This window comes from Brassica napus, chromosome C1 (assembly GCF_020379485.1).
Source record: "Brassica napus cultivar Da-Ae chromosome C1, Da-Ae, whole genome shotgun sequence".
In the NCBI taxonomy this organism is placed as follows: domain Eukaryota; kingdom Viridiplantae; phylum Streptophyta; class Magnoliopsida; order Brassicales; family Brassicaceae; genus Brassica; species Brassica napus.
Window position 1 is genome coordinate 21,174,704 of NC_063444.1, and position 22,707 is coordinate 21,197,410.

General features: G+C 30.8%; 1 protein-coding gene and 1 non-coding gene across 4 annotated transcripts; both read left to right on the forward strand.

The window, feature by feature from the left end:
* Positions 1 to 12,904: 12,904 nt before the first annotated feature.
* Positions 12,905 to 13,023, forward strand: LOC125581221. Its single transcript, XR_007318921.1, has one exon. It is a non-coding gene; the product is annotated as a 5S ribosomal RNA (ribosomal RNA).
* A 225-nt stretch (positions 13,024 to 13,248) lies between these two features.
* LOC111202332 (extensin-like) lies at positions 13,249 to 19,806 on the forward strand. 3 transcript variants are annotated; one of them, XM_048745961.1, is made up of 3 exons: positions 13,252 to 14,322; positions 15,236 to 16,920; positions 17,003 to 19,806. In XM_048745961.1, the coding sequence occupies exon 3, from the start codon at positions 18,601 to 18,603 to the stop codon at positions 19,648 to 19,650; it is 1,050 nt and encodes a 349-aa protein (XP_048601918.1). In that variant the 5' UTR covers positions 13,252 to 14,322; positions 15,236 to 16,920; positions 17,003 to 18,600; the 3' UTR covers positions 19,651 to 19,806. The 3 variants fall into 3 exon arrangements, with proteins under 3 accessions (XP_048601917.1, XP_048601919.1, XP_048601918.1); XM_048745960.1 differs by having other exon boundaries at positions 13,249 to 14,389; positions 15,236 to 19,806; XM_048745962.1 differs by having other exon boundaries at positions 13,249 to 14,303; positions 15,236 to 19,806.
* Positions 19,807 to 22,707: the final 2,901 nt, after the last annotated feature.

Below are 22,707 nucleotides of genomic sequence, written 5' to 3' on the forward strand. Positions count from 1 at the left end.
ATTCCCTCTAGGTTGGCCATTGAACAAAACATGGTACCTTACTGATGTTACACATCGCATTATCCATCCAATCCATAACTCTGAAAAACCCATTGTCTTCATGACTGCACTGATAAAATCCCATTCTAGCCTATCGTAGGCTTTACTCATGTCCGTCTTTATCGCCATTCTCCTATTACTTCCACCGTGATCTGTACGAAGAGCATGGAACCTTGTGCTATTATTACATTATCTGATATTTGTCTTCCAGCAACGAAGGCTGACTGGCTTTCCGAGATCCGATCTAGCAAGATTTTCTTTAATCTCTGGCATAAGACCTTCGATATTGTCTTGTAGCTAACATTGCAAAGACTGATGGGTCGAAACTATGACCTCTCATTTGTTCTCTTTCTTAGGAATAAGACATATATTAACATCATTTAGGCCATTGGCCATTCTCCCGTCAAAGAGAAATTCGTTAACCATACTGGTTAAGTCTTCTTTCACAATATCCCATAATCTTTGGTAGAATAGGGCAGTAAAACCATCAGGTCCCGGTGTCTTCTCCGGATGCATTGCAAATAGAGCCAGCTTAACTTCCCATTCTGAAACCGGGGACGTTAGATCTGCATTCAGCTGGTCAGAAATAGTTGTCGTGACATTAGCTAAGGCATCCTCAACTAGCTCTGGATTGGATGTCGCAAACAGGTCCCTAAAGTAACTAGTGGCAATGGCCACCAATTTTTCCTCATCCTCCACTAGATTCCCAGCAGAATCTAGGAGACCCGTTATTTTATTTCGGGCTCTTCTCTGTTTGGTAATAGCATGGAAGAACGATGTATTTACGCTTAGCCATAAAACTCTATTCTTCTGCTTCCAGAACCTTTCTTCAGCCTTAAGAGCCTCCGTAAGTTCCTTTAGAGCTGCACTTTGGACTTTAGATCTTCTCAGACTGTATTTTATTGCATTTGGAAGCAACATAACAACATGATGCTCCACAATGATATTTCCATCTGCACAATAACATTTACATTGTTCCTCTTGCTGTCTTTAATAAGGAAATAAACAGATTGATCATCACCACGATTAATGCCAGAAAAAAAAAACGGCGTTGGTTTCAGAACATTATGCAACACTGGCTGATTTAGATATAAAATATGAAACTGAATGATTCATTAACGTAGGAGATTACAACATATATATAGCTTACAAGAGAGTCTAGGTATTAACTATTTACTAAATTACCCTTGTCTACACTTCTCTACACTTATGCTCTATATACCCCTCAAGATGGAGGAGATTTATGCATTCCAATCTTGTGTATAAGTTTCTGAAATCGAAGCGTGGTAGAGGTTTCGTAAGCGAATCGGCAAGTTGATCGCGGGTTGATACATGAGCGACTCGTAGACCTACTGATTGTACATTCTGACGAACAATGTGAATGTCTAAAGCCAAATGCTTCATGTGAGAATGGAAGAGTGGGTTGGCACTGAGATAAGTTGCTCCCACATTATTGCAGTATATTACTAGTGTACGTGGTAATGTGACGCCTAGTTCCGTTAAGAGAGACCAAACCCATCTGATTTATGTATTGGTGACTGACCGGTACTCGGATTCAGTGGGAGTGGGCCACACCAGACTGCTTTTTCGAAGACCAAGCAATCGGAGCTGTGCCAAGGTATAAGATACATGCGTTAGTTGATACGAAGTCATCTGTATCGCCAGCCCAATCCGGGTAGGAGAATGCGTGAAGAGATAATGGTGAGTGTTCTGAGAGGAACCATGAGACATGGTCCCTGCAAGGTAACAGAGCACGCGTTTGACAGCTTGCCAATGCATGTCTGTCAAACGATGCATGAACTGAGATAATATGTTGACGCAGTAGGCGATCAGGTCGGGTAAACGTCAAATACTGCAAACACCCCCACTACCTGTCTGTATTCGCGTGGATCCTAAAAGAGAACCAGAGAGACGCTGTAACTTGGGAGAAGTAGCCATAAGTGTAGAAACAGTCTTTGCCTCGAGCATGTTGGTCTTCACAAGTAAGTCTTGCATATACTTACAGTGCATAAGATGCAGACCGTTTGGCGTTCGAGTTGCTTCAACGCCTAAGAAGTAGTGTAGATCATGTGGGAACCAAAATTCGCACCATCGATTTCCGTAGTCGGGGGAAAGTTAAAAAACCCTAACTTTTCCTGAGGTCCCGGATTCTCTACGAGAGCCAACGACAAATGACCAAATAAATGCGGAAAATATAAAAAGATAACAAAACGAATTTTTAAAAGAAGTAGTGTAGATCATGTGGGAACAAAAATTCGCACCATAGATTTCTTTAGTCGGGGGAAAGTTAAGAAACCTTATCTTTCCCTGAGGTCCCGGATTCTCTGTAAGAGCGTTGCGATCATTACAAAATATTATAAAATTTTCGGCCGCAAGAGCTGTCGGCGAGTTACCTAGTTCTAGACACCTAAATCCTTAAACATAGTTGACTCGCTCGATAGCAAAAGACGAAAAAGATACGAAAAAGGTTTTGATTGATTTCAGACTGAAGCTTAGGAAAGGCTTCCTATGTACCCCTTTCAAGGATCAAACCGAACGTAGTTCAATTGAAAGAGTAGAACAAGAGATCGAACTACCTCTGTGAGTTCGTCTAGTAATAGAGTGCCAGTCATAGAAACATAACATGTCGAGAATAATTTCTAAAGTTTCTAAGTGCAAAGAGTTCTAAGAGTCTAAAAGAATCTTCTTTGTGCTCCTTGCCTTGGCTCCCTTTATATATGCCTCCTTGGTTGGTCGTCCTTTCCATTTCTGCCCCCAACTCGATTTTATCGTTTCGCTTAAATATTCCATTTTTCTTCGATCTTCATGTTTATCCTTTGAAACTTGACATTTATCTTCTCCTGTGAATATTAGATAAACCGCCATAGTAGTTTTGGTCTCGTTATCATTCAAAATCCTAAGTGGGCTTTCACTGCATTTTAGACCCTTTTCGAGTCATTTTTGACTTAAGTGTTTTTACGACTTCTTCGAAAAATCACCTTCGGTACGACGTTGCTTTTATGAAATAATTCAAACCAATCGTATAGCCGAGATAATTATGGGGTTAAGTTGAATGTTATCGTTTTATACGATTGATTCGAAGTTATGCAAGAAAACCAGTCTTCAATAATTTTATCATAAAGTTTCAACGGTAACTCCAATAGAGATGAAACAGGGAATAGTTCAATCAAGGCCCGAAGGAGGAACTCAGTCTTCGATAATTTCGTTGATTTTCTCTTATCCCTTCTAATCTATTTCTAATTGAAATTTCGATCTTTGGTCTAGATAATATCATATCTGTTTATTTGCAATTTTAAGTTGGCGAAATGAAGATCTTTGATACATGGCTATTGGAGGCGCAGATACGCTCTATCCTATCCTTGATAGAGGTTGAAGACGAGAAAGGAAGGTGACCGAGGAGAAGATGCTTCGGGTGGAGCCGGTTCCGTCGCGTCAGAAGTTCCTACTTGGTTAAACTATATTTGTCAGCACCTATGTTAGATGGAAACGAAAGTAGGTATGTGGAAGCGGAAGAAGCGCAGAAGCGAGATTTTTAAAAAAATTAGGAAACGGGTACGTGTTGGAAGCGTATCTACACATATATATATATATAAGATTTTTAATAAAATCTTGAAATAAAAATTATATGATTTAAATTTAAAATAAAGCATTTATTTGTTTTTAATAATTTTGAAATGATTTCATATTAAAAATGTAAAAATACAATAAATAAATTTAAAATAAATTATTATAATAATTATTTTTAATACTTTATAATCAGTTGACATAATATATTTGAATATATGATTTATCTTTAATAAAAATATTAATGCGTAAAGATAATTTATAGTATTAATTTTAATATTTGTATTCTCTCTATTTAATACTATTAAAATTTGGATTTTATATAAATTAAAAACTATAATTTTATATTTTTATTGATATTAGACATTGTGTTTTTTTTTTAAAACGGAATCGTGATTCCAAAACGGAATCGTAAGCTTTCAACATGTTTTTAAAGAGAATATTTTAGAAACGTTTTGCAAGCGAGATTTCGTAAGCTTGCACAAGGTTCTGATTCCGATTATGGTTCCGAAGCGAGAAATGATCAGATTTTCGATGAAGCTTCCGTGCAACGTAGGTTAGCACGTGTCTTTCGGGAGTGAAGCGGTGGAACGCATGACAATCGAGTGGAAGGCTAGAAGCGGTTCTATAGATAGTTGACCCGATTAGTGTATTGAGTTGTGTTAATGTGGGCTTAATTTGTAAAATGTAAACGGTTGGGATTTCGGTTTTCTAAGCTTTCACCTTGCAATAACCCAAGAAGCTTTTCCTTAGTGGAAGTCTGGTCGAAAAAAGTAATGTATATATAACTCATAAATCTCTTAAATATTAATGTTAATATAGTAACATCAACTCGCAAAAAGCTTCTCTCTCTTCTCCTTTCTCTCACTTCAATCTTTCACGGAGAAGAGATGTGACGAAGCTTTTTGGTTATCGCTGGTTTGTCCTAAAATCATGGAAAGTATAACAAATAAACAAATTCACTAAAATTATGGAGAAGATGGCAAGTAAGCAAATTCAATTCTAAAATAATAGTATAGATCAATAAATCATAAACTAATATAAGATAAACGTGATTATAATATTATCGGTATATATTGTAAATATTAATTTTTAATATTATTACTTATTAAATGTTCTAAATATGATGATAACTCTATATTAAAATATATTTTTAAAAATAATAGTATATATATCGGTAGAATAAGTTAATGTTTATTAATTATCTTAAATATCATGATAAATATATATATTAACACAAAAATTTAAATAATAATATTAATTATACTAATGATTTATCCTAAAATCATGACAAATAAGCAAATTTATATAACTAGCTGATGTCCCGCACCTTGTGCGGTCTAATATATATATAATAAATATCAAAACTACAAATTGTTAAATATATATATATATACATATATATATAATTAAAAATTGTTAAATATATATATAAATTATATATATATATATATATATGTATATTTAACAATTTAAATTTTAATGTTCATTTTATTAAAAATTATTAAATTAAATAAAATTTTAAATTAATAATATAAAAATAAATTTCAATATTCAAATTGATAATTAATATATTAAATTATGTTCTTTTGTTTTATAATTTATTTATGGGATGTGAATTGGATCAAAACATTCTATAGTAATAATCAAATCAGAAAACTTGGATTTGAAATTCAACATTTATTGTATTTGGACTGAAAAAAATCAAGTGGCATTGAAAGAAATTATAAATATTTACAACCCATAAAACGTAAACAAAATAACAATAAGCCTTGGAGTGTTCAATCCAATAAAACTGATCCATCTAGACCAAATGGATTTTATTTTAAAAAACTCACAGTATATAGATATTATTCAATATATTAACTGATTCAACCGAATAAACCGAAGAAACTGATTTATTAAATATGTTAGTATACTTGTATATAAATTTTATAATAATTTTTATTTGGATCAATATTTCCAATAAAATTTAGAGAACTTTCTATAATATTATTCATTAAATCATAAACTAATATAAGATAAATGTAATTATAATATTATCAGTAGATATTGTTAATATTATTTACTTATTAAATGTTGTAAATATGATGATAACTCTACATTAAAATATTTTTTAAAACAAATTGTATATGTATTGATGGAATAAGTTAATGTTTATTCATTATCTTAAATATCATGATAAATATATATTAACATAGAATATAAATAATAATATTAACTATACTAATGATTTGTCCTAAAATCATCGAAAGTATGACAAATAAGCAAATTCACAAAAATTATGGAGAAGAGGGCAAGTAAGCAAATTCAATTCTAAAATAATAGTATAGATCATTAAATCATAAACTAATATAAGATAAACGTGATTATAATATTATCGGTATATATTGTGAATATTAATTTTTAATATTATTACTTATTAAATGTTCTAAATATGATGATAACTCTATATTAAAATATATTTTTAAAAATAATAGTATATATATATCGGTAGAATAAGTTAATGTTTATTAATTATCTTAAATATCATGATAAATATATATATTAACACAAAAATTTAAATAATAATATTAATTATACTAATGATTTATCCTAAAATCATGACAAATAAGCAAATTTATATAACAAGCTGATGTCCCGCACCTTGTGCGGTCTAATATATATATATATATATATATATATAATAAATATTAAAACTAAAAATTGTTAAATATATATATATATATATATATATATATATATATATAATATACATATATATATATAAATTATATATATATATATATATTTAACAATTTTAATGTTCATTTTCTTAAAAATTATTAAATTAAATAAAATTTTAAATTGATAATATAAAAATAAATTTCAATATTCAGATTGATAATTAATATATTAAATTATGTTCTTTTGTTTTATAATTTATTTATGGAATGTGAATTGGATCAAAACATTTTCTATAGTAATAATCAAATTAGAAAACTTGGATTTGAAATTCAAGATTTATTGTATTTGGACTAAAAATGACAGTGAAAGAAATTATAAATATTTACAACCCATAAAACATTAACAAAATAGAGTTGATGTTTTAGGATTTAGATTTGAAGTTTTAGGATTTAGATTTGAAGTTTTAGGGTTTAAGGTTTAGAGTTGATGTTTCGGGGTTTAGGGTTTAGAGTTGATGTTTCATGGTTTAGGGTTTAGAGTTGATGATTAAGGGTTTAGAGTTGATGTTTTAAGTTTAAATTAGTTAACCATATGTTTTTTTAGTCAAGTGTAATTAAAAGGTTATAAATGTCTTTTACCCTTCATTAAAGATGAGGGTAAAAGTGATTAGTGTAAACATCAAAAGTGGTACTTTGAAAATGATATTTTTGACAATTTCCCTTAAAAACATTGGAAGTTCATTACATTATCTTTATATATAAAGTTAGTTTTTTTTCTTCTTATGACAAGTGGCAAGGAGGTTTGATGACATGTGTCTTTCATATTTTTTTTTTACATTTTAAGTCATTTTTCTTATAGATTATTGCAATTTAGCGAAATACTTTCTAATTATGCACTATTTACTCTTTTAATATTAACCATCTTTGTATAAAATTTGATAATTTATTTTATTGGTCAATAAAATTCAAGATGAATAAAAAATAAATAAATAAAATAAATAAATAATTTTAAATATTTTCTATTATTTTTGTTATTTTACTATTTTCTAATATTTTATGAGGAGATGATTCATGATGAGGAAGAAGAGAAGCATGACGAGCAAAACCAAGATAAACTTATGTATGCAGACTCCCAATCACAACAGGAGAGGCATGATTCGGGAAGAGGCGGTCGGTATGGATATCGAGGAAGAGGCCGTGGTAGATTTGGATATCAACAAAACGGATATTATAGGCAAGAGAGAGACACATCAAAGGTTGAGTGTCACCGATGTGATAAGATAGGTCACTTCGCTCAGAACTGCCCTACAACTTCCACAAATAACCAAACTAATAAGAAAAAACTAGAATACAACACATAATCTAAACCTACAACTTCCACAACCAAAAGAAAAAAGCCATATATTATAGTAACACTAACTCAATAAAAGTTTAGAGCTGGAAAAAGATCAACAAAGAAAACTAACTTACCTCATCTTACCAATAATATCATGGACAGAACAAGCAGATGTTAGAAAAGATAAAAGGATATTCATTCTGTTCCAAAATATTTGATGTTTTGAGTGTAGGCACAAGAATTAAGGTATACACTTTTTTTCTAAAAAAAACATTAAAAATATAAATCAAAATTAATTCATCCAATCCTTAAAAATAAATATAAAACATCACTGGCCACACAGTTTTCAATAAAATTTAAATTAATATAAAATATCAAAACATCATCTATTTTGAAACATCATAACATTTCTAAAACATCATCTATTTTGGAACAGAGGGAGTAAAACATAAGACAAAGCATTCCTCCGAGTTCAAAGGAGCGTGATCAAGCACCAACCCAAAAAACCAAAGAACCCCAAAAAGGTCAAAGAAAGAATAATCATCAGGAGACCAGAGTCACCACGAAACAAGAAGACACATGCCTCAAGCACCGGAATCACAACCACCAGCTAAAAGGTAAGAAGCACCTCACAAACTAAACAAGCACATACAAGACGTTCATGCCAGAGAAGAACCACAAAGCTCTAAATAGAAGAGACCAAAGGAAAGCAAGAGAAGAAAAGAAACAACCTGAGGGAGGGAGAATGGAAGCCTACCACCAAAAAACAAGAGCTCAAAATTTAGACTAGAAATAACCTTCCAAGCACACAAAGCATACACAGAAGAAAACACTATCCAAACCTGAAGTAGCAAATACGGCGAAAAAAGAGCCACCAGAGAAGCGAGCAGCAATGAAAGGTGCAACAAGATGAGAGAACAAAGATAGAAAAGGAGACGAAACAAAATCATCAAACCGTGGAGCCATCCTCGAGCTATGAAAAAGAGCATAAAAGTCAGATCACCAAAAACCAGATCTTGAAAACCAAGACGAGCAAAGACTATCGACGGCAAGTCAACGAGAGGAAGACAACATCAAAGACAACTGAACTCTGACCCAACCCAACGAGATGTAGTTCCTAAAATTAGCCAAAATCTAAAAAAGAAGAGGACCAATATTGACCAAAACAACCTACAAGACAATGAAAAACAACCGCACAATTGAAAATTCCTAAGCATGATCTATAACAAATACCAGATAATATCACAAGAGATGAATGTGAGGAAAAACAAGAACACAAAGGTGAGTCTTTTCTCAGTGATGGCAAGAAGCACCGCATACCGGAGAGGTAAACGAATTACATAGATGGGGACGGTTCAAGGTCAAAATATGGAGAGTGGGCAAAAAACATTTTAAAAGAGTAATGTTCAAAAATGCGACAAATTAAAATACAATTCTGACGCTAAAACCATCAATCTTAAAATTAACAAATGCCTAAATGCAAAGTTATTAAAATTCAATATAATTTACATTAGAAGCTCACTTCACCATACAAGTACTATTATACACACAACAACGCATTATTGAAAAACAAACACATAATATATTAACATATTGCCTAATACTACATAACACAATAAAACATCAAATAATTCTCTTTACAAATAAGACTGACCACTTAATTACATCATCCAAAAAATCATATCTAACCGCAATAAAACAATATCCTGCGCGAAGCGCGGGCACCCTTCTAGTATTAAAAAATAACGGGCTTATGTTACTTGATATACATATTCAAATCAAAATAATAATTTAAAATTGATTTATATCAAAAATTCATTCAAAAATATACATATATTCAAAATTTGATTTTTACTAACATATTTTCCAATAACCATTATAAAAATGTTTTCAATATATATAAGAAAAATACAATACAAAGCCCAATTTCAAACACCAACTTAAATTATTGTTTTTATATTTCACATTGAAATTTAAAAATATAATATATGTGACTATTTATATGATTGTACGTATAAAATATTATTAATTATACGATTAATTATATGATAATACATATTTTTGTAACATAAGATGACACATAGAGGATATATAATAGTGATTAGGGGTGGGCGTTTGGGTTCGTTTTCGGGTCTGTTTGGGATTTCGTGTTCGGTTCAGATCTTTGAAGATTCGATACGGATTTGGATAACCAATTTAAATTATTTTAAAAAATTTAAAAATTATTGTATGCTTTAATTTTACAAAAATCTGTAAGTAATAAAATATATTACATATAAATTTGAATAACATATGTCAGAGTACCTAACTTAACATATAAATTGGTTTGGTTTAAATATTTGGATAGATATTAATAATTATTTAAGTATTTTTAGAGTTTTGAGTATATTTTAACTATTTTAGATATTTATGTTTCATTATTTGTATATATTTTCAAGTACTTAAACGAACTTAAAAGTATTATATATATTTTGGATGTTTTTATATATATTAAATCTAAAAATAATTAATATATATCAGTATATAAATCTATTTTGGATACCCAAAATATTTCGGTTCGGATCTAATTAGGTTTCAGTTCTTCAAATACCAAAATTTTAAATAATTCAGATATTTAATCAATTTTGGTTCGGATTTGGTACTACTTATTAGGATTGGGATCGGTTCGCTTATTCGAATTCGAGTTTTGTTTCCAACCCTAAATAGTGACATAAAAACAAATAGCATCATATTTTTTTAAAAAATACACCCGCGTGGGCGCGCAGATCAAAATCTAGTTACATCTTATGATGCTAACATAATTTTTAATTTTGATGTTGTTGTTGTACATGAGTATGTGTGAATATGTGTTTTGATGTATAAGACAAAATATATAAATAATAAACAGAATTTTATATTAAAAATAAAATAGTTGTATAAAAATCTAAAAGAAAAACTAATTATAAAATAATTGTATAAAATATATAAGAAAAACTAATTATAAAATAATTAATTTCCTTTTGAAAAGTCTAAATAAAATAAAAATGTAAGAAAAATATTATTTTCCTTATAATTAACAAAACTTTACTTTTTAATAATTTTGTGTTAAAAAAATATAAACCAAAATTAAGTTCAAATATTTCACCTTATATGATTGTGACATGTGCCAATTAAAAAATTAGATTGTGAATGTGTCAATAAAAATTGTAATTATGTGAAAATAACTTCTTCTTTTCCTAAAATCTTAAATAAAAGAGATTTATAAATAAAAATATATAATCTTAACCAATGAATTATTTTTTCTTTTTAAAAAACATTCTGATGAGAGAGAATTGTAAAACTTTATTTAATAGTATATTGTACTTAAAACAATTAATGATAAACATGATAGTAAAAATTATTTAATTAACAAGAAATTTTTTTAAAATATTAGTGATATTGAAAAAAAGCGAATTTTGAGAATGGCAACTTTTAAAAATAGTTAATATTAACTGGAAATAATTATTTGATAGAAATTTTATTTTTCTAAATCATTGACAAAATAGAATTGTAAAATATTATCTAATATTAATTTCTTTTTCTAAAATCCTTAAAACAGTAAAAGGATATTTGATAGTTGTTTTCCTTTTTTATAAAAAAAATTCTAAACAAAAAAAATTGTATCATATTTTTAAGTCCTAACCTAAAGAGAATTGTAAAAATTTATTTGATAATATTTTTAAGAGAGTATTTTGATGAGGAACATTATACTAAAAATTATTTAATCAACAAAAGAAGTGTAAAATTAGTATTGGTACGAATTGTAAAAATAGTAATTTTAAAAAATAATATTAATAACTAAAAATAATTATTTGATAGCAATTTATTTTTTCTGAAATTCTACAGTTAAAATAATTGTAATAGGTTATATGAGAATAATTTTTCTTTTCTTTTTTTTTTAAAAAAAAAATCCTAGCAAAAGAAAATTTTACAAGAATTATTTAATAAAATATTAAATTAATACATAAGAACATGTATAATGTTGTCATTGACTCGATTGGTGTATTTGACTTTCATTTTTTTTTTACTTTTCATACAATTTCTCATTCAAGTTGTGTTTAGTTTAAACGTTTAGGTATAGTATTTTCTCTAATCCTAAGTACAAAGTTTATAACAATTTATCTATGCACCATGATTATAAAATACAAATATTAACTCGAACTTATGTGTTAAAAATAATCATAAAACTATAATAAAACAATTTATTATTTTATAGTTTTTATTAAACAAAACCCGTTGCAATGCAACGGGCTCATATCTTGTGGAGTATAAACTTCGCTACTAGCTGGTTGTCCGTGATCTCGTGGTTTTAAACATCATATAAAAACTAAACATTATGTTTATAACTTTGTAATTTTGAATAATAATCATAAATATTAGGAAGCAACTTTAAATAGTTTGGAAATAAAAAGTCTTAGTATTATATAATCTTAGAAGAATTTTTAGATCTAGTGATAATTTTTTAAATTTCAACCTGAGTTTCCAAAAACATTTTTGTGACATGATTTATGATTAACACAAAACTGAAGATTAATGGGAAAAAAACTGAATTTTCCATAATTGTCAAATCACAAATCATTCTCTCCCACACATTTTTGATTTAGTGTTTAACACAAAACTCACAATTGGTCAATCAAACAAATGCATCCAAAACCTTTTGCAATCATTACACTACGTTATCGAACGCTGATTCATTTGACCTAAATTTTCACTAAAGGTAATTCTAATTCTGATTTTTCATGTATTTTAAATTACTTTAATACTTACTTACTTTTAGTTAACTAATTATATATCATAAAAATAATATATAAATTTTAAAATGTTATGTTAGACAAGAATTATGTCCTTGATTTTTCAAGTTATTTACATATCAATGTCATTCCTACAACCAATCACGTTCAAGCAATTATTAACATATATACTATCAAATCAGAATCTCTAGTGAAATTATGTCCTTGATTTTTCAAGTTCTTTACATACCAATGTCATTCCTAATTCTTAGAAAAATTAAAAACAATTCGGCCATAATTTATTTAACCAATCATATGTAATGAATTCTTATAACCAATCATTTTCAAGCAATTATTAACATGTCATTCTTTATTTTTTTTAAAAATAAAAAATAATTCCGCCAGCTTTTATTCGACCAACAAATTTTAAAAGAGAAATGACCTCAAATGACCTTAAACCAAGTCTTTCTTCTCAATGTAGTCCATAAAGCCCAAAATCATCAAACTAGGTTTTATTAATATGATAATTTACAATATTATCCCTTTTGGAGGGGTGCGATCATACCAGCATTAATGCACCGGATCCTATCAAAACTTCGCAGTTAAGCGTGCTTGGGCGAGAATAGTACTAGGATGGGTGACCTCCCGGGAAGTCCTCGTGTCGCACCCCTTGAAAAGTGTTTCAGAAAAAAAAAACCCCCCTTTTGGAGACTTTGTTCAAATTTAGGATAGCCATGCTGAACAGGGATTGCCTTGTATTCTTCACAAATGAAACAAACCAAGCTAAAAGATATATCTTGCACAACTACAATTAAAATAAGAAAACAGTCGTTTTAGTTTTTATGAGAATCTATGAATTAAGTAACATTATATAAAAGACACAAACATGTATACATGTTGTACCAAGAGTTAAAAAAAATAACATCGCCACATTTCTATAAAAATAAAAGTAAGAATAGAAGAAGAAAAAACAAAATCAGAGAGAGGAGAGAAAAGCAATTCTCCCTCTGGTTTCTCCCCCACAACCGCCTTAACCCTAGATCCGCAAAGCCTCTTCTCCTCCGGTGACTGGGGGTTCCTCTACCTCCGGTCACCCCACCGTTCGTCTGCTGTCCCACCGGCCTTCCCCCTTAGTTTCTCCTTCTCTACCCTCTCCTTCTTGCTCAGTTCTCTGGATTTTCGAGTTTCATCGGATCTAATCAAAGACACATGTGTGTGTTGTCTCTCTGGAGAACCGACAAGGTGAGGGTTCGCTGGTGAGCCTAAGGAGCCTTCGATTCAGCTTCTCCCTGTCATACGGACAGATCTGGGTCAGATCTGATCTTGCCTCTGCCGGTGAGGATGGTGGTGCGTCGCTGCCTCTTCCTACCTCTCTCGTCTATGGCTTGTACCTGTGTATCTCTGGGTTTCAGCTTGTATCAAGGTCCCAGTGAATTTCTCCTCTCCGTCTAGGAGAAACGGTGGTGTCTAGGCCCATCGCTCAAGGGACCTCTGTTCTAGTTCAATCGATAACTGCCATGGTGTTCAGCAGCAGCGATTTGGTGGCTCGTCTCCTCACTTTCGGACATTGGTGATTAGGGTTTTGAGGACGACCCAACGTGCCACGTCTACCGCTGAGAAACAGAGCCGTCGAGTCCTGTAGTTGTGCCTGCTTATTGAGGTGACTCATGTCTCCTCTTGTGCTTCAATCCTTTCTCTAAACTCAGACGAAACTTCTTTGAATCCCCTTGATGTCGCCATCGTCTGTTTGTGTCGCGTGGCCGGATGAGGAGCCAAAAACCGCATGCGCTTGACATGATTATGTTCTTCATTTCATCGGGTCTTTGTCAGGGATTCTCTGTTTGCCTTCTGTTGAGATAGTTTGTGTATGGTTACTTGACGTCCTCCTACTTTGGTGTACCGGAACCGTTGCTTGCCGCCTCCGTCGAAGCCGTTGGGAGCCACTTTCGGGTGAGGGTTCGAGCTACTGGTATGAACTATACTCTTGATTTGCTAGTTACACTACGGATCGAGAAGTGTTTAGTGTGGGAAGTAAGGTAGTTGATTGATCTTATCTTCTATTAGCTCCAAGTTCATCAATGTCTTGGACTAATTTTTATGTTTTCTAAAGATTTTTTTTAAACTTTTTTGCAGTCTTTAGAAACAGAATGAAAAATAAATAAAATATTTCAATAATACTAATTATAAACTATTTTAGTCAATTAAACATATATGAGTTTATGTTACTTAATTTTTTGATGTAATCATGTAAGAAAATAGATAGATATATAAAAACATTATTTCTATTACTTTGAAAATTTATATTTTTGTATTGTTTAAAATTATGTTTTAAAATAAATAATATTTTTTTTTTCTAATATCAAGATTATTTTTGTGAATGTTGTTTTATGAAATCACATCATATGCAAATATATATTTTCATCTAAGAAAATATAGATATAAAGAAATATTTTATTACTTCAAAAGTATATTTTATGTTATTTAAAAATATATTTAAATGGAATATTTCTATTTTGTGAACTTTCCTTTTTTAATGAAATCATATTATATATACATTTATTTTCGTTTTTTAAACTTTATAAATGTTTCTTTTTATTATATATGTTATTTGGAAAATTTTAAAAAGGAAACTAAATTAAATCTTCAATAATAGTATTTAAATGTAATATTTTTTAATTCATTAAGTGTATCAGTGTAATCAACTATAATGAGAGTTAGGCTGAGCGGCTGAGCGGCTGAGCGGCTGAGCGGCTGAGCGCGACGCATAAGAAACTGACTTCTCAAATAATATTATAGAGATTCCAGCAAATGATAATTGATTTAGTCCACTTTGAAATGTATTAGTAACCTATTTTGTTAACGTTGCATTTTTCATCATGCAGTATGTAGTTTTGTCAATATCTAAAAGAACAAAAGAAAAGAAAAGATTATAAGAAGATTATAAGGGTTACTTTGGTGAAGAAGCACGAGGCGGTGGCCGCCGAAAAAGAAGCAGAGATTGGGGTCACTTTGAATCTAGCCTTGATTTTGTTATTTAATGAGTTAAGTATTCTCTTGAGAAAGATTAAAGGTTACAAATACAGTGAGATGATGGGTGTAGTGGGAAAATAATAGGAGTTTTATATTAAAAAATAATATATAGAAATTAGTTAATACACGAGACTGTTTTTCTTTTTAATTTTTCTTTTGCATTTTGGAAATTTTTTAAATTGTAAATAAAGTGTCATGTGTCAGAAATTTGTTGGTGATGTAACATGTGTTCTAGTATATAAAAGATTTATAACCTCATTTACATATATTATTTCTCCTCCATACTATAATCTTCATTAAGAATATGAAATAGTTTATATATTGAAAATGTGGATAAACATTGTAGTATTCTATAGACCATTTTTACTACACACATTAACATTCATTAGTATACAACTATTGTATTACATAAATGTAGTTTTGTAACTTGCTTAAATATTCAAGAAAGGTTTACTGTTTCATTTATGTTTATCAAAATTTATAAATTTATATCTTTAAAGCATAAAATCATAACTATAAACCCTAAAACATAACCCTAAACGCTATATTTAATTTACAAAATTCACATTCACCTTCAGTAAGCGTATTTTTTTCACCTATCCAAAACGATATGAACTATATTTATTATATTATTTTTTGACTAACGATTTTAGAACTTATCACCCTAACTAACTAAATTTTATTTTATTTAGTATTTCCCCATTTCAGTTATTCTTTTAGATATATATATATATATATATATATATGTTTCATTTATAAACGATTTGCATAATTTATGAGGATATCCCTAAGAAGAAAATCTTTAATGGATTAATTTTATTGAGTCAAGGATTTGATGTTTTAATTTTGAAAAGTATAAAAAAGAATCACTAAAATATCTACTTACAAAAAGTTATATTTTTACCATTACATTTATTTAACTTCCTACTAATTTTTCTACAACTAACTTAGTCATTATTAAATAAATAAATATATATATATATATATATATATATACACTAGCCTAACACATTATTTAAATATTTTCAAAACTAAAATCTAAAAAGATATTCTTAAGTATCTTTTTCTAAGATCACATTTTAATAATATATTTTTAATAATAAAATTTGTAATTAATATTAACTATTATTATAAATGAATATTAGTTCATTTTTTATTTATAGAATAAGAAATAACATTTCTATAAAATTTATATATACATAACTCATATTCATAATTAAATTACTACACGAATTAATAAATATATAATAAATTAATCCATTTATTAATTGGTTTATAAAGTATAAAATTAAATAATTACATGTACAGAATATATGTTCATAAATTTTAGAACATACTTTAATATTAAAATAAACGATTTAAAATAGTAAATAATTATCAATTTGCTTAGATATTATGGTATATTTGGAAATGTGGAAATAATAAAGTGTTCAGTAACCTGGATATCGACCCAAGGGAAACCCTCAGATTAGCAGAATTGGAATCTACACTTTGGGCTGAGGCACAGGTGAACAACGACCAAAAGCGAGAATTACAGGTACAGACCAGACCCACATTGGTAACTTCAGGACACTGGTGTTTTATAGATGGTTCATAGAAAGATAATGATCTATTTTCAGGACAGAGCTGGTATAGTACCCTACCGGGTTTCGATGGCTTATTAGGGGCACGGAATGTAAGGGCATGTCTTTCACCACTCCATTCGGAGGTGGAGGCGCTGATCTGGGCAATAGAATGTTTGAGGAATTTAAGACAGTTTCAGGTGATGTTTGCAACAGATTGTTCTCAACTGGTGAAGATGGTTTCGGAACCAGAAGAATGGCCAGCATTTGAAAGTTATCTGAAAGATATCAAGGTCCTACAAAGAAGTTTCTACAACTCATCGTTCATGTACCTCGGACGGAGAATATAAGGGCGGATAGTTTAGCATGCAGTGCTAGGAAACAATCGTCTTCCGTCGTTCGCATGGATGCGCAGTTACCGGTTTGGTTTACAGAGTCAAGTTGAGTCTGTGAATGTCTTGTTGTTAAAAAAAAAATAGTAAATAATTATTTAATATAAATATGTGAGTTCTAATATTAAAATATACTTTACTATAAGGATTTGATAAAAATAAAATACTGAATTTAGTTGATACTAATATTATTTAGTTGTATGGTACATAGTTGTATTAGACCTTGAGGTTGAGGTGTTGGTGTTCTTGTTTTTCCACTGACTTATTTTGGAGGGAGAGTTTTATGAGTTTTACGTGAAACAAACAGTTTTCGTTTTTTTTTTGTCACGGTGGAGATCAGGTGGAAAAGAAAAGAAGTGGAGATCATGGCAGAGTAGAGACAGTGGAAGAACGGTTTGGCTAAAAAAAACTTTTCAATAATTATTTTTTTGTTTTTGAAATGACAGACACGAATCAACATTTTTTGAAAAGAACACAAAAAATAAATCTTTTATATGACACGTGTCGCTCAAAAGATTGTCAATTGACTTCTGATTTATAATATAAAATAAAAGATGATAATTATAAAAATAGGGTTTAGTTATAGGCTAACACTAAATTTGTTGTTGTATTATTCTTTAGTTTGTTACGTTAATCCACTTTTTGGAAAATAAGTTAGTAACGTATAAAAAATTAAATAATAACACACAACAAAAACTTACCTAGAAAGTTCGTTTCAAATTTGTTTATTTCAGTTTAGTACTATCATATCGTAACGGCATTAATGGACTTGTTTTTGTGAACTTAAATAAAATGTTAAATATTTTTTTCTCTTTATCGAATTTTCTGTTAAACATTATCGTAATAGCTTTACCATTAAAAGAGGGTTTAGAGTTCGTGTTCTGGGGTTTAGAACTTTAGATTCATCCTTTAGGGAATAGAAGAACATTTCGTGTGAGTCGAATGTAATGTCCTTTCTGATTTAAGCTTAGCAACTTTTGACAACTAAAAGCGTTAGTTCTTTTTTGAAACACTTTTTTTTTTTTTGAAACACTGCTAAAAGCGTTAGTTCATATCGTGCTTTACTTAGAACAATGCAGCAACTGTATATAAAAAGAGAGAGAATAAAGGGATATCAGCGTGAGATAACAAAATATTTCATACATAGGATCATCTTTAACAGAATAGATATATCTAACCTAAAAATATTAAAATAATATATTAAAATCCTTTTCTCTATATAAACCCATATAGTCGGGCATCCATTTCTCACAAAAAAAAACCATGAAATGCTCCATCGTCCTAGTGGAAGCAGCTATCCTCTGCCTCGTCGCTTTTCCGACCACAACCGTCGGCAAGAACCTGAGATTCGGGCTAAAGCCTACCCAAGGATGGCCACATCCGTCGGAAGCCTCAACAAACCAGATGTTTATGAGCACTTCCCATAAGTTTAACTATGGGGACTCTAAAGTTTGGAGATGTACTCATAGCAACGGATCTGCTCCTGCCATTTCCATTTCCATTTCTCCGTCAACTCCAACAACGCCGTCACCGTCAACACCAACTACTCCGTCTCCTTCGCCACCCACTCCCAAAACGTCTCCGCCGCCACCTACACCATCTCCTCCACCTCCAACTCCCAATAAAGCTCCATCCCCACCGCCACCTACACCATCTCCTCCTCCTTCGACTCCAACGAAAGTTCCATCTCCGCTGCCACCTACACCGTCTCCTACACCTCCAACTCCAACGAAAGCTCCATCTCCACCGTTACCTAAACCATCTCCTCATCCTCCTCCGACTCCAACGAAAGCTCCATCTCCGCCGCCACCTACACCATCTCTTCCTCCTCCGACTCCAACCAAAGTTCCATCTCCACCGCCACCTACACTATCTCCTCCTCCGACTCCAACGAAAGCTTCATCTCCACCACTGCCAAAACCATCTCTTCCTCCTCCAACTCCCAAGAAAACTCCATTTCCACCGCCGCCAACACCATCTCTTCCACCTCCAACTCCCAAGAAGTCTCCGTCTCCTTCGCCTCCAAGTGATGATGAGTCATCATCTCCTAGCCAGCCATCAAACCCACCTCATCATCATCATCATGAGTATCCATTGGAACACATTGGAAGATGTTATAGAAACATGGGACAAGTTGGGTTTTGTCGGGGGCAGATGGCGATCAGTTTCTACACGAGGTTGTTTAAAGTCAGTAAGTATTGTTGCAACCTTATCGTCAACATGAAAAATGAATGCGACGACGTCATTTGGGGATACTTCTACGATCCTCACTTTGTTCCTCTTGTTCGTTGCACTTGTCACGTCTCCTTCTAGCTAGTTCTTCGCTTCTTTTCTTAGTTAGGGATTTTTATTTAATGGTTCTTTACTTCTTTGATTCCGTTTAATCATTCAATATTGTTGTCGTCTATATCTTATGGACGCCTCTTTTGTTACAACGTTTTAATTAATGAATTACATGGCTTTCTTTTATTGTCTTCCTAGCTTGTTTTTTGTTTACAACGAGAGATAAAAGTAGTTACCAAATTTTCCCTATATTCAATCGCAGTGAGAAGAAAGATCTTTTTGGACTTAATTAAAAAGGATTTTAGGAAACAAAACTGTTGTATCATATCTCTTCCGATTCAACGATAGATAATATTTCTTTCATTCCAATATTCGGGGAAAGATTAATTAAGAACACAAAATGTATCACGAATTGAATGTTTCTTTTCATTTTTATTCGCATATATATATTATTCAATTTTTTTTTTACCATTTTCTTGAAAGTCTTATCATCTGCTAAATATTATTGGATATAGTTTTCTTTACGTGATTTTCATTCCAATTCTTTAATTTAGTTAGATTGTGCTAATGTACAACTTAACTTTTTTTTTTACAAAGGTCATTCTATTACTCAGGCTAGAGGTGGTTTGGGTAACCAGACCGGAATAGAGCAACCAATAAAAGATAACTACCTATTGAAGGATCTTGCAGTTTTTGCTAAAAAATCTGAAATCTGATTTCGCGTTTTAAAAAAAACATAAAATATTGTATTATATTATATGTATAACAATATGCTTTTGGTATGGATATTCATTTACTGAGGAAAATAAATATTTATCTAAAAAGATGGTAGTGCAACGTAACAATAGAATCAACACATTGTTTAGTTCAACTGCTAAAATTTTAATTTGTTGACACTCTTAGTTTAAAATATCCTTTAGTATATTCTTAAAAGTATCCTTCATTCAAATGCTTAAAGATATTTACTATATATATATATATAGTTTTCAGCAACTTTTAACCTGACGATCTTTTAGTTGTCAAAAAAAAAACTACTCGAGGTTCTGTTGATGATTATTTATGACGTCTTCGTCAATAGACTCAATATCTCTCCATATCAAATGATTTAGAAAGGATATTCGATATATATTTTCATCCTTTTCAAAAACCGTTCAAATTTTTATTCTATTCAACTGTAGTAACAACATTGTGAATATATACTACATTATTTTAATATATGTGAATAATCGAATATTATATAATCGGATCCATCCTCACTCATTTTTCTTTTATTCCCTCTGATATATATTCTTCGTTTACATCGCCTTACATGACGAAGAGCCTTATTGTTATCGTAGCTCTCCATTTATATATTTTATCCATTTATATATTTTATTTAAGAGGCGGTTCTTAATTTTTTTAGTTAAAATCTAAAAAAACTTAAAAACCGTCTCTTACCCGAATCTAAAAACTCCAGTTAAGACTGGGGTTAATGATGGTCTTAGAGTCACCGAAGTTGTTGCCATTGTGGTTGGCTAGATCAGAAAGCTTAGACCACCATTAACCTCAGTCTCTTAACTCGGGTTTTTAGCTTCAGCTAAGAGACGGTTCTTAGCTTTTCTTAGAATTTAACTAAGAAAAGCTAAGAACCGTCTCTTAAATAATAGATATAAGGGCAGCTGCAACGGTGATTTTAGATGAGTCCTTATCGTTAATCCTTAGCATTATTTCAATATAATATTATTATTTTGGTTTAATTAGCTAGGGATCAATCCTTCAAGAGGGATCGGAAGGACTCAATCCTTAACACACGTGTCTCTCTCTATCTCTCCTCCCACGCTCTCTCTCGATCTCTCCTCGCTCCATCATCTCCCACCATGGCTCCTTTATAATCTTCCTCTTCATCTCCCACCACGTCTCTTGCTTTACTGCTTTCTCCGTTCTTTCGGTAGGCGCAAGTGTTCATCATCCATCCGCCCTCAAACACAGAAGAGACAATCGTTTCGTTCGTCATCTTTGAAGGTATTTGCAGCACTTTCCGATTAACGATTAGCTTAATATTTGATTAATTAACTATCTGATCCGACTGTTGTTCGAAAACTCTGGAGTGTAGATTCATAAAGTATCTATCCGTACTCTATCAATTTGATTGGCCCATGGTTATTCTCCATAAATTTGTAATGGAATCGGTAGAAATTGATTGTACTTGTCCTAGGTTTGTTAATTGTAAATCCCGGAACCTCTCTTTGTTTTCTGTTAATTTTTGTTTTTTTTGTTTGTGTGTTTTCAAGATTTAGGAAATTTCCGGTTAGATCTCCGGCTTAATCTTGTACAGTTGGTATTGGATTTTGTTTATATTGCCTTGTTGTTTGAAATTGAAACGCTCAAGTTTTTGTTTTGCTTAATATGAGAATGTTTCCGCATTGTTTCCTTTTGCTTTGTTTCCTTTTCATCAGTATTCTCCTCTCTGTAATGGTATTGTCACCAACCTTGTATTGATCGACTTGTAATATACTCTGTTTCTCTATTAACCAAGCAAGTACAAGGTTTAAGTCTCTTTTTTCTATGGCTTTGTCTTAATATTCCTTACCGTTTCATTTAGGAAACTGAAAATGGATCACCCAATATGTATATATGCTGTCTAAACAGATTCTTACAATATCTACATACTTAATCAGATTTTATCGAACTTGTAATCTTATGAATTTGTAATATTAGAACCCAATATCTAACTACTTAATCAGACTTTATCATTGCTATCATTGCTATAGAATGGTTTTAAATAGCGATTTCTATAAATTTAATTTCAATTAAAAAAAAATTAATAATTTTTCTAAGGATTCTATCTTCGGGAACACAATTGGACGATCAGTTTTGATTAGAATCCTTAACTATTCAAATCAAAAAAAAAAATATTAAAAAAATGCTAAGGATTCATGTGTTGGTCTCACCATTGCACATGCTCTAAGAACCGTTTCTTAGCCGAAAAGTGTAAAAAAAAAAAAAAAAGTTAAATCATGAGTTAAGAACCCCGGCTAAGAGACCGGTATTAATCATGCCCTAAGAATCGTCTCTTACATGAAAAGTGTAAAACAAAAAAAAGTGTCA